The sequence below is a fragment of the Anguilla anguilla genome, chromosome 6 (assembly GCF_013347855.1).
Source record: "Anguilla anguilla isolate fAngAng1 chromosome 6, fAngAng1.pri, whole genome shotgun sequence".
Taxonomy (NCBI): Eukaryota; Metazoa; Chordata; class Actinopteri; order Anguilliformes; family Anguillidae; genus Anguilla; species Anguilla anguilla.
Genome location: NC_049206.1, coordinates 44,724,283 through 44,741,199, shown reverse-complemented (window position 1 = coordinate 44,741,199; position 16,917 = coordinate 44,724,283). Strand labels below are relative to the sequence as shown.

General features: G+C 45.0%; 1 protein-coding gene across 2 annotated transcripts; it reads left to right on the top strand.

Annotated features, from left to right (window-relative positions):
* The first annotated feature begins 482 nt into the window (after positions 1–482).
* thbs1b (thrombospondin 1b) lies at positions 483–12,717 on the top strand. 2 transcript variants are annotated; one of them, XM_035420287.1, is made up of 23 exons: positions 483–692; positions 851–935; positions 1,191–1,750; positions 2,024–2,099; positions 2,565–2,654; positions 2,751–2,860; positions 3,257–3,382; positions 4,140–4,236; positions 5,165–5,338; positions 5,433–5,609; positions 5,753–5,926; positions 6,018–6,145; positions 6,265–6,417; positions 6,533–6,751; positions 6,851–6,958; positions 7,455–7,614; positions 8,154–8,272; positions 8,980–9,214; positions 9,318–9,545; positions 9,680–9,951; positions 10,049–10,146; positions 10,290–10,429; positions 10,544–12,717. In XM_035420287.1, the coding sequence occupies exons 2-23, from the start codon at positions 872–874 to the stop codon at positions 10,549–10,551; spliced, it is 3,516 nt and encodes a 1,171-aa protein (XP_035276178.1). In that variant the 5' UTR covers positions 483–692; positions 851–871; the 3' UTR covers positions 10,552–12,717. The 2 variants fall into 2 exon arrangements, with proteins under 2 accessions (XP_035276178.1, XP_035276179.1); XM_035420288.1 differs by having other exon boundaries at positions 483–696.
* Positions 12,718–16,917: the final 4,200 nt, after the last annotated feature.

Sequence of the window (16,917 nt, the reverse complement as noted above, 5' to 3'; positions counted from 1 at the left end):
AAAGGAACTTTTATGGGATTTTTTTCTTTGGTAAATATTTACATACTCATAATGAATACTATGCGTGACACATGCCTTATAATAATGTAAATCCGTTTGTTGTCTGTAACAATATCTGGCCGAAATGTTTTACCTGATATTATCTTAATATCTATTATATAATTTATTTAGGACTAGACTAACTTCATGAGAATATTTTTTTCTTCATAGCTAATATTTCTCAAAGCTGAAAAAATTCAGCACATTGGAAGTCGATTATGTACTTTTAGTAGCAAATATCTTAAAAAATATGAATCTGTTAATGGAATTTCAGCTCTGGAATGTGTCGATTTTTTTGTTCCCCTCCCATAAGCATGTCTCAGACGATGCTCTCCATGCTGTGAGGTAAGGGGATAAGATCGTCCCTTTTCCCCTCGACCCTCTGATTGGAGGAAACGCGTCCTAAGGAATGTCATGAAACTACTTAAATGGCACGTTATCCTTAGCCCTTATACTCAGACTTCGGCGCCTCAAAAAGATCGTGCACAGGGGGTTCTCCCATATTACTTCAATAGTAAAGGAAACGAATCTTGGATTTTTATTGACAGATTTAAAGCAGAGAATTTTGAATCCTGAGGATATTGAGTCCCCATTTACGTTTGGATTTATTATTTCCGATAGCTGCGTATATTAAAATTATACGGTAATAAAAGGTAGGTGCGTGCATTAATTTTAAGGTATGGTTTTAATTTTAATATCTAAGTGGAATATTTGATACATGAAGAACAATGCGTTAAAGTGGGAATGCATGATTTCCCTATGGTGCTCTGTTAACTTTTTATTATTTTGTTCATTTTGTATTATTTCACAGAATTAAAAAAAAACTATCGGAATGAAGTTGACGGGGATATTTTTGCTGTTGATGCTGTGGCACGCCGATGGAGCCAGGGTGGCAGGTGAAAATGCGATGCTAAAAACAAATAGGACCTTATTTTTTTAGCATGAACGCAGTTAAATGCTGTATTGTCTTTCTGTACATTGGTGTGCTATACATAACTTTATTCATAGAATATGCCTGAAATATAGCATAGCAATATAACAGTAGCGTATAATCACTCATACTACATTTACTCAATGGCATGGCTAAATGTCTGGCCAAAATAAACCACTTGTGTCATCAAATCAGTGACTAAGTACATTTTTGTCCACAGAGAGCCGAGACGACAATAGTGTGTACGACCTATTTGAGCTAGTGCAAGTTAATAAGAAGAGCCATGGCGTGAGTCTGGTGAAAGGAGAAGACCCGTACAGTCCCGCTTACAAAATCCTGAACCCGGACCTTATTCCCCCAGTCCCCGAGACCCCCTTCAGGGACCTCATTGATTCCATCCATTCAGAGCGCGGATTTCTTCTCTTGGCCAACTTCAAGCAGTTCAAGCGGACCAGAGGCAGTATCTTGACTATTGAGAAGCAGGACGGGTCCGGACCCATATTCGAAATAGTATCAAACGGCAAGGCGAACACTCTGGACGTGGTATACTCCACAGAGAATAAGCAACAGGTGGTATCCATCGAGGAAGCGGACTTAGCAACCGGGCACTGGAAGAACATCACGCTGTTCGTGCAGGAGGAACGAGCTCAGCTGTACGTGGGATGTGAAGAAATAAACACAGCCGAGATGGACCTGCCCATCAACAGAATCTTGACCCAGGAGGTTCCGGGCACTGCACGTCTGCGGATTGGCAAGGGAGCGGTCAAAGACAGATTTATGGTATGTGGCTCTACTTTTTATTTATCGAAAAACTGAATGAGAGTAACGCAGAAGGCAGTGGATAAATAGCTATTTTCCAGTAATATGTCTGATTAAATACATTTTAACTACTCAAAATATCGTGTTGCATGTTTTTTTATGGCACCCGTACCTTGCGCGGAACATTGCACGTGCTACTGTTATTAATGTAGGCTACATTTGTACCGAGTCCTCCATATGTAAGTGTTAAAATCTTGCTTAAACTATAAACTAAATGGTATTTTATTTTTACAGGGGGTACTTCAAAATGTGCGCTTTGTTTTTGGAACTACTTTGGACGCGATTTTACGGAACAAAGGATGCCAAAGCTGTAAGTGTCGATTTGCCAATATCCCATTTTACAACTGTGTCAGTTTCTGCTAATGATTTAAGTACATAAGTCATTATTTCTGTCATTTTGCGATGCGCCGGAACCCTTCAAAGCTGGTGTTGCCAGCAGTAAATCTATACGCCTTGCGAGACTCCTGTCGCTATCCACTTCTTCCCGTGAATGCAGTTTACAGAAATAACAACAGCAGTAATTTGATGCACGTTGAAACGGCTGATGCACGCTGTGTCAGTACGGGTGTTGTGCTTTTGTGATTTGATGGAAACATTTTGTTACAATTTTTGCAGAATATTGCTCAGACCCTCCTGAATTATTAAAATAAGTCATATGCTACTGTACTCTATGACTCAGGGATTGGTTCAGAGGCTCGCCTGCAAAACAAACAGGATATATGGACAACACTGGGTAGCTGCTGAATATATTGAAATATCTGTGCTTCCCCTCCAGCCACTTTGACAGATACCATCATCTTGGATATTCCAGTCAATGGGTCCAGCCCAGCCATCAGGACTGATTACATTGGTCATAAAACCAAAGGTAAAGAGCAGCTCTCAGTTCATGCCCAGGAGATCAAGTAGACCTCAGGCCGTTAAAGAAGTTTGTATCCAACCCTTGTGCATTCTTCCTCTGCAGATCTGATGACGGTTTGCGGGTTTACCTGCGAAGATCTGGCCAGTATGTTTAAGGAACTCAAGGGGCTTGGCGTGATCGTGAAACAGCTGTCCAACGAGCTCCGAAAAGTGGTAAGGAGTGCTAACCAGCCACCCCACCCCCAACCCCCTCCCCCTGTCTGTGTCCTTCCTCTACCGCACCCAGGGCAGACAAAATGAGAAGGCTCAGCCGACAAACAAGTGAGCAACATGTCCCGATAACAGTTCCCCCTCCCGAAAGCAGGCATTCCGCACCATTGCCCTCTGATCCAATTATCTGGATGTTTATTTCCCCTCCCGTTTGCATGTAATTATGTTTATCCTCCAGTTATAGCTAATGCCTTTCCCAGATTCCTTATTATCGTCTCTATTTTTAACCCGAACGTCACACGGCGCGGTACAGATCCCCAAAGCCAAAAGAGCACATTGAAGGACTCGCCTGCAGACTCATAGTGTTTGCGTCCCCTTTGCTTTCTGTCTCCTCCCCAGACTGAAGACAACAACCTGATCAGGGACCAGATCGGAATCCGCACCGGCGTGTGCCTGCACAACGGCATCGTACACCAGAACAAGGACGAGTGGACGGTGGACGACTGCACCGAGTGCACATGCCAGGTAAGCTGCAATTTGAGCGCTCGCAGACAGACGCTCATCACACCCGGGGGCTCTGCCTTTGTAATCTGGCCGATAATTGGCACGGCAGTGATCTCGCGGTGGGCGCTGTAATTTACTCGGGATGAGCTCCTTTATTTTCGGAGATTGAGCGCTTCTGTGTGTAAAAAGATCGTCTTTACTGTCCAAAGCGCCTTGCCTCTAATTAAGTCTGAATGGCAGCATTGAAACACATTCAGCTTGAGTCTCCCCTCTTCCTAAAGCAGCTCAATATAAAATGCCTCTATATCCCATTGTTAGTCACATAATAATTACACAACAATATGTCAAAATAGATATTATTTAATTTTATTGTATTGTTTGCATTATATTTATTAGAAATGATATGTGTATAATTATATAATAGATCTATTGTATTATATTAAGTCATAGGTTAGACTGAAAAAAAGATTTTACAGCAGGTAACGGAATGTACAAGTTATGTTAGACATCTTTTGCTGTAATTCTCGGGTGGCCATCTTAGTGGTGCATGGAGGACTCCTGTGTAGTGGAGTACAGTTCTGTGAAATGCAGGGTTAAACCACTCCACCATTCTATGGAAGAGACCCCAGCACATCCTCCTTCCCCTGCATTACCAAAGCTCACCCATTTTTGCATGTTTTTTCCCTAAGATAATAAGTGACAGCTGATGATGAATGACTTGGCCTGCCCGTGTTATTGGCTCCCCGCTGTTGGCTGACCCCTCTGTTCCCGTCCGCAGAACTCCGCCACCGTGTGTCGCAAGATCTCCTGCCCTCTGATCCCCTGTGCCAACGCCACCGTGACCGACGGCGAGTGCTGCCCGCGATGCGGAGCCTGTGAGTGCAGCTCTGTCGGTTCCGGAGGGTGGGGGGGGGGGGGGGGGGGCATCAGGACCAGTGCCAGGTTTCATCAAGAAATGAAAACCAGAGAGAATCAGAGTCCAGTCGGGCTGCTTTCCAAATTCTAATGGATGCAGGAATAAGTGACCTGCCAAGGGTTTAAGACTGCCACCTGCTCATTTAGCACCGAGGGGAACGCGTTAAATGTCAAATTCCAAATTAAGCAGAAACCCACAAAAAGCGTGAAAAAAATTACTGGACTGATTCTGGAGAGGATGTATCCATAACATTGCAGTGAATGAATGGGACTATAGTGTTTAGACATAGCAGCTTTGTACATCACATAGAGGAATCTACAGTATCTATAATTGGGCAAATTGGGTAATGTAGGGTGGAAAATTGGTCTGCTGTTAAACAAACACCTTCTCTCCTGGAGTCTGAACATTTTCCACATTTCGAGCTGCAGGAGCTTTGATTCATCCAACCTTAAATAAACATGGAAAGCCACATGCGAGGCAGTGCATGCCACTTGAAGTTTGCCATCATCTGGCCACTGTTTGGGAATTAATTTTCACTTGGGGATTCAAAGAGTATCTTTATGTGACAGACTTTTGCTCCTGGACCTTCTGCTAGTGCTTTATTTTTTTCTTTCTTTTTTATTGGGCTGGTGTGATCTGGCTTGTGCAAGCTGATTTGGCGTGGTCTGTGCGAACCATTCAGGAGTCATCTTTCTTGGGCAATCTGGCCTGGAGGGACCAGTGTTATTTAATATGTCTTAGAGTGGTCTGTGGAATCTAGTCTGGAGTGGACTGTTTTGTGTAATCTTGTCTGGAAGGGGCTATTTAGTATAATCTGGGCATAAGTGAGGAGATTAGGTGTGGGCCGTGGATTAGTGGAATAGCTGTCCCATTGTCTCCACTCCCAGTGAGCGACTACGCGGAGGACGGCTGGTCCCCGTGGTCTGAGTGGACCCCCTGCTCCGTGACCTGCGGTCGAGGTGTCCAACAGCGCGGTCGATCCTGCGACCGCATCAACAACAACTGCGAGGGGACGTCTGTGCAGACGCGCGACTGCTACCTGCAGGAATGTGACAAGCGCTGTGAGTCGCGCGACCGTGAACCGTGACCGTGAACTTTACTTTCCGCCATACGGTTTCTCCCTCTGTGACACACGGTCTCCTTTTTGTCTCCCAGTCAAACAGGATGGCGGGTGGAGCCACTGGTCTCCATGGTCCTCCTGCTCGGTCACCTGCGGCGCTGGCGTCATCACCAGGATCCGCCTCTGCAACTCGCCCACGCCCCAGATGGGCGGAAAGAACTGCCAGGGCGAAGGCCGACAAACTGAGAAGTGCCAAAAATCGCCCTGTCCCAGTGAGTCTGTTGTGCCTTATCAAAAGGAACAGTCCTCATAAAACATGATAAGCACACATCATCCTGTTATAATTGCAAGATCTCACTATACAGTAAAACACAATAAGCTAACAGGGCTGGGTGTCTCGCTTCTGTCCCTGTAGTCAACGGCAACTGGGGACCCTGGTCTCCGTGGGACACCTGTACTGTCACCTGCGGGGGTGGGGTGCAGGCTCGCAAGCGGCTCTGTAATGACCCCCCTCCCAAATACGGTGGCAAAGACTGCGTGGGCAATGCCAAAGCCACCCAGCTGTGCAACAAGAAGGATTGTCCTGTTGGTGAGTCTTCCATTGAAATGAGTGGCTCTCCTTTGCTCTGTGCTAATTTCCAGTACAGTCGCATGCTCATGTCGATGGTCTCCGCCCCCAGATGGCTGTCTGTCTAACCCCTGCTTCCCTGGAGCCAAGTGCACCAGCTTTCCCAATGGGTCCTGGAAGTGCGGAGCCTGTCCTACGGGCTACAAGGGCAATGGCATCAAGTGCAAGGACATTGATGAGGTAGCTAACGCCCACTTCCTGCTCTTCTGCCCTGTGGTACGCTTCTTGGTGTCGAGCCTTGAATGAAAGGCTTCTACTTGTCCATAACACTTCTATTCCCTTCTATTTCCCTCTCTCAGTGTAAAGAGGTTCCAGATGCGTGCTTCATATTTAACGGGGTCCACCGATGCGAAAACACAGATCCTGGATACAACTGCCTGCCTTGCCCCCCACGTTACTCTGGACCCCAACCCTTCGGCAAGGGGGTTGAGGAGGCCACTGCCAATAAGCAGGCAAGTGACTATTATCTATTTACCCACCTGTACATTTATTTATCCAGGAGACATAATAGCGTGTCTAATAAATATGTAATTTATATAATAATCCTCGGTGTGTGCACCTCTCCAGGTCTGCACACCGCGGAACCCGTGCGTGGATGGAAGTCACGACTGCAACAAGAACGCCCGCTGCAACTACCTGGGCCACTTTGCAGACCCCATGTTCCGGTGCGAGTGCAAACCAGGCTACGCCGGGAACGGGCACATCTGCGGCGAGGACACCGACCTGGACGGCTGGCCCAACGCCGATTTGGTGTGCGTGGAGAACGCCACCTACCATTGCAAGAAGGTCAGCATTGGCAACCGCGCAGCCTAGCCTGTTTGCAAGCTGTTTTTCTCCCATGCTTTGTGCTGAGAGACTAAGCAAGCAACTCTCTTGGCTCCGCAGGACAACTGCCCCAACCTGCCCAACTCCGGCCAGGAAGACTACGACAAGGACGGGATCGGTGATGCCTGCGATGACGACGATGACAACGACGGAATCCCCGACGACAGGGTGAGCCAACATGGGAGCCGGGCCCTGGCATTGAAGAAAGATTTAAGCCTGTCGAATCCAGCACTAAACCTTTCACCTACTGTAAAACTAGGCAATGGGAACAAATGAACGCTAGTCTCTATTTAGGCATGGAGCCAAGCGGACAGCTCACAGCCCCTACAGTAACTCCGCTCTTTATTCAGCTGGCAGAGAGGGAAAAAAAAATATGCACCGCAAGCAAACAGTAACTTCCTCTTAGCCAAACCTCAAATTCCAGCACAGAGGTATAACCCTAGCAACACACTGTATAACTCACTGAATTTAACTTTACTTAGTTCGGTACCAGCCCTAAAAATAAAGCCCGCTTTGACCTCCCCATAAATAGCCCCACATTGCAGAGTAAATTACAAGCTTAGATGCCTGAAATTAAGATCTCATTCCAAGTAAAGGCAGCATTAAGGGAGTGGACACTGGCGTACTGTGCTCCGAGCTCTAAACTGTGTTTTCTTTGGAACAGGACAACTGCCAGTTCATCTTCAACCCCAGACAGTACGACTATGACCGCGACGACGTTGGCGATCGCTGCGACAATTGCCCGTATAACAGCAACCCTGACCAGACCGACACCGATCACAATGGCGAAGGCGATGCTTGTGCCGTGGACATCGATGGAGATGGTGAGATGCTCCTAGCTCTTAATTATTTGCTGAATAAATAAGCATTAATCAGTAATAAACAACGGAAATGGACCAGAGAAAGCACAGTAGTAGTTTATACTCTCAGCCAGAAGTGTGCTTGCTTTGATAAACTGAAGAGATTTAAAGTGTGACTAGATAAATGCACTAGAGCGGATAGCATAGAATGGGAAATATCAAGTTTAATTAAAAAATAATTGAAATACCCAATTACAAGTTGACCACTTCATGTAATACCCTTAAGCTTTTGTAATGTATTAAACCCAGTCACAAGGTTATTAGTGCAAGTGGCTATTCAGAGGAAATCCTTTGCATGCCCTCTTTGGTATGTTTCAAGTTCCAAATGGCGGCTGAACTGAAATTAATTCTTTGCTGGCTGGACTAAAAATGCTAATGTATAACTCAGAGGTCCAGTTACTCAGAGCAGGGCTGGGAAACTGATGTAAAGCCAGGTACCTTTAGTGCTATCACTGTTAGCACGAGGACTATATGCTAATTAAGCCTCCATCTTTGATTTATAGGCATTCTGAACGAGAAAGATAATTGCCCCTATGTCTACAATGTGGACCAAAGAGACACAGATCTGGATGGTGTTGGGGACCAGTGTGACAACTGCCCCCTTGAGCACAATCCTGACCAGGTACATACCCCATATTCACTGTGGTTTGTGGGCATGCTTGTGGGAACATGGGTGGTTCTCATATGGAAATGAGTCCCTCTGCTGTTCTAGAATGGATCTGTAAAATAGTTAACCGGTTCCTTTGTTCTACTGTCCATGATGAAAGCCCTCAGCTTACCTCACACCCTCTGCCAGTACAAAAATTCCTTGCCCAGCTGAGGGGTGTTGCAGCCAAATCGCACCATATCAGGGTGGCGTGTTCAGAAAAGTAAATACTGCATAAATACCTTACTGGCAAATTCTGGCATTCAATGAGCTCTGGGTCATGAAATGAGGGTTTAATGCATTCGTAGTTAATGAGGTATGAAACTGCTTGTTGGCTCATGCTGGCCCTACCAGAACACTGTGGAGTCCCTGTGGATCTCACCGCATATTATGGAATCAAGCCCCTACTTCCCTTGAAGTCACTGTGGGTGTGTTTGTGTGTGTGTGTGTGTGTGTGTGTGTGTATCTATCTGCGTGGGCTTGACTGTACATGCATATTTGTGTGTGCCAAACCTTCTCAAGCTATATGCACATTTGATGTTCTGGGTTCTGTTGGATTTACTCATGGATTTACTCTGTGTGGAAGTGCCTAACTGTAGAGGTGTGCCTTGGTGGCTTACAGAGCTGAATGTGACCAATGCTAGTCCTGATCCTAATCACACTTAAATCTTTCCCGTCCACAGCTGGACTCTGACTCTGATCGTGTGGGAGACAAGTGTGACAGTAACCAGGACATCGATGAGGACGGCCACCAGAACAACTTGGACAACTGCCCTTACATCCCTAATGCCAACCAAGCCGACCACGACAAGGACGGCAAGGGAGACGCCTGTGACCACGACGATGACAACGATGGAATCCCTGACGACAAAGACAACTGCAGGCTGGCCTTCAACCCAGACCAGCTGGACTCTGATGGTGAGTGCAAGAGAGAATGCATCTATGCAGTGACCTTCAAGAAGGTTTAGAATTGCACTCCTGCAATATATGCATGTAAAATTGTGTCTTTTTTGTATAACAGGTGATGGGCGTGGTGATGCTTGCAAGGACGACTTTGACCAGGACAACGTTCCCGACATCTACGATGTGTGCCCTGAGAACTTTGACATCAGCGAGACAGACTTCCGCAAGTTCCAGATGGTGCCGCTCGACCCCAAGGGCACATCCCAGATCGACCCCAACTGGGTGGTACGGCACCAGGGCAAAGAGCTGGTGCAGACCGTCAACTGTGACCCTGGCATCGCTGTTGGTAAGACTGACCACCTTACCAACAGTGATGCCAGTTACTCAAGAGCATATCTGATAAATCCAGCGGATCCTGGTGAAGGATGAGCTCTAACCCTTTCTCCATCCCTCTATCCCCATCCCTTTCTCTCGCTGCAGGTTTTGATGAGTTCAATTCGGTAGACTTCAGTGGAACGTTCTTCATAAACACGGACCGAGACGATGACTATGCAGGCTTTGTATTCGGGTACCAGTCCAGTGCTCGTTTTTATGTGGTGATGTGGAAGCAGATCACTCAGACGTACTGGTCCAACACACCCACCCGGGCCCAGGGATACTCTGGGCTGTCCATCAAGGTGGTCAACTCAACCACAGGCCCTGGGGAGCACCTGAGGAATGCGCTTTGGCACACCGGCAACACCCCAGGACAGGTACCGCACCATCTCCTAAAAGCAACAGGACACGATGCCTCTGGCGAGTCAGAGAACAGGGTGGAGACTGATGGGGTTCTCTCTCATTCCTCCTCAGGTTCGCACACTGTGGCACGACCCCAAGAATGTGGGCTGGAAGGACTTCACCGCCTACAGGTGGCACCTGATTCACAGGCCCAGGACCGGACACATCAGGTAGGCATGGCTACACAAATCGTCCGCCGGTTAACAATCCCAATTCACATGCTACTTGCTACATCCTCCCAATCAGGGACACCAACCATCACGTGACGCAATGAATGATCACGCAAATCATTTCTCGCATTCCTCCTTCTCAGAGTGGTAATGTACGAGGGCAAAAAGATCATGGCGGATTCCGGAAGCATCTATGACAAGACGTACGCGGGTGGAAGGCTAGGCCTCTTCGTCTTTTCCCAGGAGATGGTGTACTTCTCAGACCTCAAATATGAATGCAGAGGTGAGGCTCACTCGGGCTGGGTTATCTGTGTTTGCATGGAAATAATCATCTATGTCACATTGAGTTCATGAAATGCAGCACCACTGATGGTTTTCTACATCTCTGTTTTTACAGATGTATAACTGCACAAATGAGAAGCTCTTTGAAGAAAGCACATTTCTGTATTAATATGAGTATGTATTTTAAAAATCCCAGGGACTCTAGCTCTGTTCCTCTCTTCCCTCTGACGTGCACATCAGTGGAACAGGGTGCGATCAGCTTCCAGGTAAATTCATGTCGTTTCCAGACAGAAACCAGTTGGCTGACAGTTCAAGATAAGGTTCGCCATTAACCCCAGATAAAAGAGGATTTGCTTTTGCTTTGCTCAAGTGATAGATCGACCTCTGCATGGGATGGTCTCCCAGCAAAACCCTCTGCACTTCAAAAGCCTTAAGATAATCTGCCTTACTGGAGGTACTAAGGAAAGACTGACTATCTTCTTCATCAAATCTGCTGTGAACTCAAATTCAGAACCAATTTAAAATAATGACTCTTCAATAATTTACTTCAAGGATGAAGAATGCTTTTCTCTTTGATTTCAGAGCAATGTTTCACACCGTTGGAAAGTGATTGTTAATGGACATATCATGGTGTATTTACTATGGAGACGTGTGTCTATTGTGCGTGGCTGCATGTGTGTTTGTGTGTTGAGGTTGCTACCTTTCATTCGTAAAAAAGAGAACTTTTTATTAAACCAGTGTGTAGTTTAAAAATCCATTAGCATTTTACTGAGCTCCACTTGATGTACTCACTTCCAGAGAAGTTCATCCAAGATCACCCTTGGGAAAGTAAAATAGGAGCTAGAAATTGAACCCAGTGTATTTAGTTGAAAATGGGCATTGTGAAGCCTCAAACAAGGCCTTGTTTTAGACCAGTGTGGCTTTGGTAGTGTTGCTGTGCTCAGTGAACACTGAATTCTCAGGGTGATATGAGATATCCAGATAATCAGCCACAGGAGTTGACAAAGTAAGAACCTACAAACAATGCGTGGAAGGTATGGTTAAAAGTGTATCTATATGTGCGGTTGATTGTCCTTTATGACATGTAATAAGGTTAATGTGCAAAATTCGACGGTTCTCTCTTCCAGCCCTCAGAGAAAAAAAAAAACAGAACGTCTCACTGTACTTACCCATTGCAATTTCATTTAATGCCGAATTTCATATCAATATGTCCTACCTCTTCAAAAACTGTCCTGGTGTAAGATAGCTTGGAGTGTCTGGAACAGCATGGAATAATTCAGCCCTTGTGTAAAGAAGCTGGAAGAAGAGAAAACAATGTTTTTAAAAAATAATAATTTATTACTTCGTTTATTTGTCTACGTTGAGAAGGGGAATGAGGGGGCGTAACAGGTGTCTCATTTGTCTAGAGAAGACTAGATTGACAGTTTGAGAGATTGTAAATAAGTGTATTTATTGCCTTTGTCGTCTGTTGATAGAGACAACACTAGAAGAGTTTTTCTCTTTCCCTTTCCTGTATAAAAAAAGATTCCCCACTGAGAATAATGAAAACTGGCAATAATTGAGTACTTTGTTCTATCACCGTCTTCCAAAACTGGGCCAAGTGCTACAAAAACAGCATGTCTTCAGAACAGTATGCATGTGTGTATGTTCATATGTGTTAGGAGAATACCATTTTGTAATAAGAAAATTAAAAAAAGAAATACTTTTGATGTACAAATATTACCTCATTATTTTTGTATAATTTGAAACAAACAAAACAAAGAAAGTACTCATTTCGATATAGCAGCAGAATAGAAATTGGTAAATTTTTAGTTTTATCACTTTTTTTTAGCAGATCCTCTATTTTAAAGCTGTAAATATATTGACATATGTTTTGTAGTAGAGAAATCTCCTAACAGTATATAAACTGGATTGGGAGAATTTTTATAAAAATATTTTTGTCCTATGTGTGTCCAGTGCTTTTGTAATGGATAAATTATTGTTCAGTTTGTCTTTTGCTTTTTGTAAGAGGTTATTGTCCATGTAGATAAAAGATATTTAAATAATTTATCAGGAAACATGACCTGAAGTGGCCAGTGTTTCTGTCTGTATAAACTTTGCACACTGACGTGAGGATGTTTTGTTCTTTGTTTGTTTTTTTGTTAGTTTTTTATTTTATTTTGCTTTTTTAACAATTAGTGCTTGTCTGTAAACATCTGCCCTAGTTTTACCGTACAAAAAATGTGTTTTTTATGCATACCAGTTATTTTGTAACATACATCTGAACAATAAACAAAATTGTAAAGCCTCTTTGGGATGTTTTCTCTGTCTCAGCTGCTGTGCATTAGCGGGAATTTCCGTAAAATCGGATTACGTGCACTGAACAGCAAATCTTAAGTTTACATGAAGCGGCCCAAGTTTCTTGTGAAGGGTTACATCTTCAACAAATCTCCTTAGTTACCTTGACTGCAGGGTGTGCCATTTTTGAGATGGAAAGCTGGTTCGATCTGCAGGGCACATGAACTTGCGTGTTCAATAGGTCCCATGTACACAGCCAAGGTGGCATGAAGGCCAAGTTCAGCTCCAGCTGGGTGTTTTTAGCTGAGAGGAGCAGTACAGTTAACTCCCCCAGACCACCCCCCACCCCCCTTGTGAAGGCACACAAACACTCACTTGGGAAAGCAGCAGGAATGTCTCACCTGGGCCCTCTCTTCATTTCCGTAAGCGAGGTTATTCAACAGGCATTCCCCCTCGGCTTCTCCTGCACGCCATCTGCAAAGGCCAGATATATGTCTCAGACCTGTAGCTGTGCTGACGTGTGCAGGTTCATGCATGGCCTATGACCACGGCAACCTGACGAGGCTGAGAACCAGAAACCCGGGAGGGAGTTCAGGACAGCAGCAGGCAGATGATTGCCTGAGCTCTGACGAAGAGCCTCATCGTTAATGATTCAAGATATTACACAGTAAAATGTCCAGTGTTAATTAATCTCCAACAGAGTACATATGACTCCAATAAGGGCCATATGTACTGTGTTAGAGTTGATTTAACACTGAACACTACTGTGTCGGAATCTGAGCTGCCAGGAACCATCAAAAACTTACAACTCTGTGTTTCAGCTCTAATCATGAAGGATGTCCTCATAAGGACACCATACATGTCTTTCACTATTACCCATGGGTTGATCCACACTGATGGTCTAATACATACTGCTAGTTTTCTAATTACAGACTTTAAAAAATTTTAAAAAAATATTTTTCTGAAATATTTTATCTATGTTCATTATATTTTGTTGTGAATTCATCATGACTAACAATTTGAAAAAGCTGTAATGTGTGCAGTACCAGTCTGGTTTAAGAATGTTAGAACAGCAATGGCACAGGCCAATAAACATAAAATCTTTTTTTTTTTTAACGAGCAGGTAAAAGACTTCAGAGGTCATCTTCTCAAGTGACACATGCTGAGCCTCCACCCGCCCCCTGTTTTCCGCATCACCTATAAAGTACTCGACCCATGCCAAGCAGGGACTGTGAGCGGGAAAAAGCAGGAGAACCCGTGGCCTGTGACTGGCCAGACCCTCCCAGAATATCTGACGCACGGTCATCCTTTCATTAGTCTTCTTTGCCTGCTTGCAGAGGCCATCAACCTGAGCTGAAGCTCTTACAGTGCTAGCATTCAGTATTCATTCAGCAGCTGATTTAATCTAAAGTGACTCAGGACTTCTGGGATTCATTTACAGAGCTGGTTTTTACAATATCGGTGCAGGTGAGGAGGGAGCACAGTATGGCAGCTGTAATAATCCTGGAAATTAGATCCCCATCCTCCTCCTCCCCCACCACATTTCTTTTCTTTTTCTTTTGCACATGCAATCTCACATGTTATGTAATTGGAACCAAAGCATAGACATTTTAACACTGCTTATGCGTGCATTAGCAGGTGCTGTATTAAAAAATATGGTCATTCAGGAAAATAAACACGATTTTTTTCCTGTTAAAATACTTCCGATATTCGTTAATTACACAAAACCACCGAGCCCTAGAAACGATTGGTCTACAAGTGCACATTGCATGGGTTGTATGAATGGGAAAGAGAGACAGATTGCTTCCTTTTCATTAAGCCACTGGCAGGAGATGAGACCGTCTCAGGGCTTTAAAGGAAGCTGCCCTGGCTTTTCATTTCCTGAGGTGAGCATGCCCAGTGTGTCCACTGGCCTCCACATCTGTGATTCGCTCCGATCTTCCCTTGTGCTGTCTGCACTAGCTTATTCAGCACACAGGGCCACACAGTTGAAATGAAACAGTGAGACCCAGACTCTCAAACGGACATCTTTATGTGACTGATATTGAATAATGACTGGAGTAATGACTATAAGTATACCATTAAGACTCTGTGGTGGTATTCAGTGGTCATCAGTGTTGTGATTTATCTTGTGTTTGAGGGAAGCCACCAGACAGTAGTGTGTAACAGCTGGTCAAATGGCGTCTCATTACCCAGGGTGAGTGGAATCATGCTGCCATTCAGACCTGAACAGACGGGGACAAAGCTGGAGGTCCTCGTGGCCACTGGGCCCTAAGCACATGACCTGTTATGCCACGGGTTACTCAGATTGAAACTTCATATTTATGCAGCATGCAAAGCATCTGTGTAGGACTACAAAAGTAGGACTTCCTTACAAAGCCAAAGACAAAGCACAATGGGCCTCATTCAGTAAACATGCATACGAGCATACTATTGGATCGTAAACTGCATGTAAGAACGTTTCCAAGAACATTTTGGCATTCATCATTTTTTCTTATCTGTATTTGTTCATGGCATGCAAATGACATGAACAGGATTACGCATAAAATTTACAAACAGCCAGCATTCTTCATCTCATACACCTTCGATACGCACAAAAAGCAAAGGTGTGCACGTGTCATGAATATCATGTTGTTTTTTTTGTGGGAACATTTTAAAAAACTAAAGAATAATTTAAGAAAAAATTTTGTGAATGAGGCCCAATGTGGCTAGATTGAATCTGGTCTGCTTCACCAAATGTTCCATAGTGCAAGCGGAAAGTGAAATGGATTCAAAAGTAATATTTAGGGGCAGTGCTTTTAAGCAATTAACGTTAAGGGGAAACAGGAGCCTAAAATGGATGGCGTGGCTGCAGACTCAGGGTCACTTCCTCTTTGTCAAAGGAAACCGGGTGTGCGGAGAATGAAAGCCTTTGTGAAATTTTCCATTTGAACAAAGCAGAAGGCCGGCTGTATTGTAACTGCAGAGCTGTTCGTGGTCTACTCCCAGAGAACGATCACACGCACTCACAAGTCGTCTTGGACCATCAGACACGCCCTCAAAGACGTGAGAAATTTTAGGGAGACTTGTGAAGGCTATAGATACAAATGCAGCCCTACTTCATAGGGCTTATGGCGGAAGAAGGAGCGATCCAACCCAGGCACGCTGCTGTTTGGGAGGGGTCCAATCAGTTACACTGATGCTTGGGATCCAATTGTCCAATACGGTATGGATAGCAATACTGATTTTTTTTTTAAACAAATGCGCTGGTAACTGAGCAAAAAAAAAATCCCTGGTGCAAAGCAAAATAGATGATAGGTGATTTTTTTGTTAAATAGACAATAAAAAAAGTTCTTCAATCAAATAGCACTTCATCAATAGAATAAGAAAACTAACATGTTCATTTAATTTAATCAAACAAAATTAAACCCAGGCAGAATGAGTCACAGTATTCACTCTGTGACACAGAGAGACAGTGAAACAGTGTGGAACGGGTGTAGGGTTACTGAATTCAACCATTTAAAACAAGAAAAGAAAGGAAACAAAATCCTGCACAGTACTTTATTCCTCCAGGGAGACTTCACTGATCCTGCTTCACCGTATGACGGAGCTTTCTCACAGTGACAGTTTACTGTAAGGAAGATGAGTTATTCTGATCACGGACTCACATGAGACCAGACAGTACAGTAGCACAGTATGAACGGTCCTCTCTGATGATATATGTGTTTGAGGGAAACAGAAACCATGTAAATATTTTCGGCTGTGCTTGAGCAGTGCTGGCAGCGATGAAGACCTTCCCTTGCTCGCTCACAGCATCCCTGTGAGCGGTTCCCCCCCGGGACTCAACACCGCCGACCGCTGACAGGGTTTCCATTACCGACGCCATACCTCATGTAAACCGAGCGCTCAGGCTAATGCAGCTCTTTCAAGGCCCTGACCCCGGCACACCCCAGGCAAACTGAGAGATGAGTTACGCAGTCAGATGCAATATCTGCCTCATGTCCCAGCAACCCTTCGCCCTCCCCGTAAGCTGTCAAGATGAAACCGCACACACACACACACACGTAAAAGTCTGTTCTGCAGCGAACCTGTGCGTGACGCGGGGGCGGTTTGAAACGTTCCGTTTCGCCGCGGGCCGTGTTTGTTCAGCGCCGGTGCCAGGGCCGGGCCGGCTGAATGGGCTTCTGTGCGCGCCAGGCTCGGGCCGCCCCGCCCGCCGGCCGCCGGGGAGCT

Coding starts and splice junctions, on each gene's coding strand:
- thbs1b (XM_035420287.1), top strand. CDS start 872: ATGAAGTTGACGGGGATATTTTTGCTGTTGATGCTGTGGCACGCCGAT. Junction 9,546..9,679: donor TGACCCTGGCATCGCTGTTG/GTAAGACTGACC, acceptor CTCTCGCTGCAG/GTTTTGATGAGTTCAATTCG. Junction 9,952..10,048: donor CCGGCAACACCCCAGGACAG/GTACCGCACCAT, acceptor ATTCCTCCTCAG/GTTCGCACACTGTGGCACGA.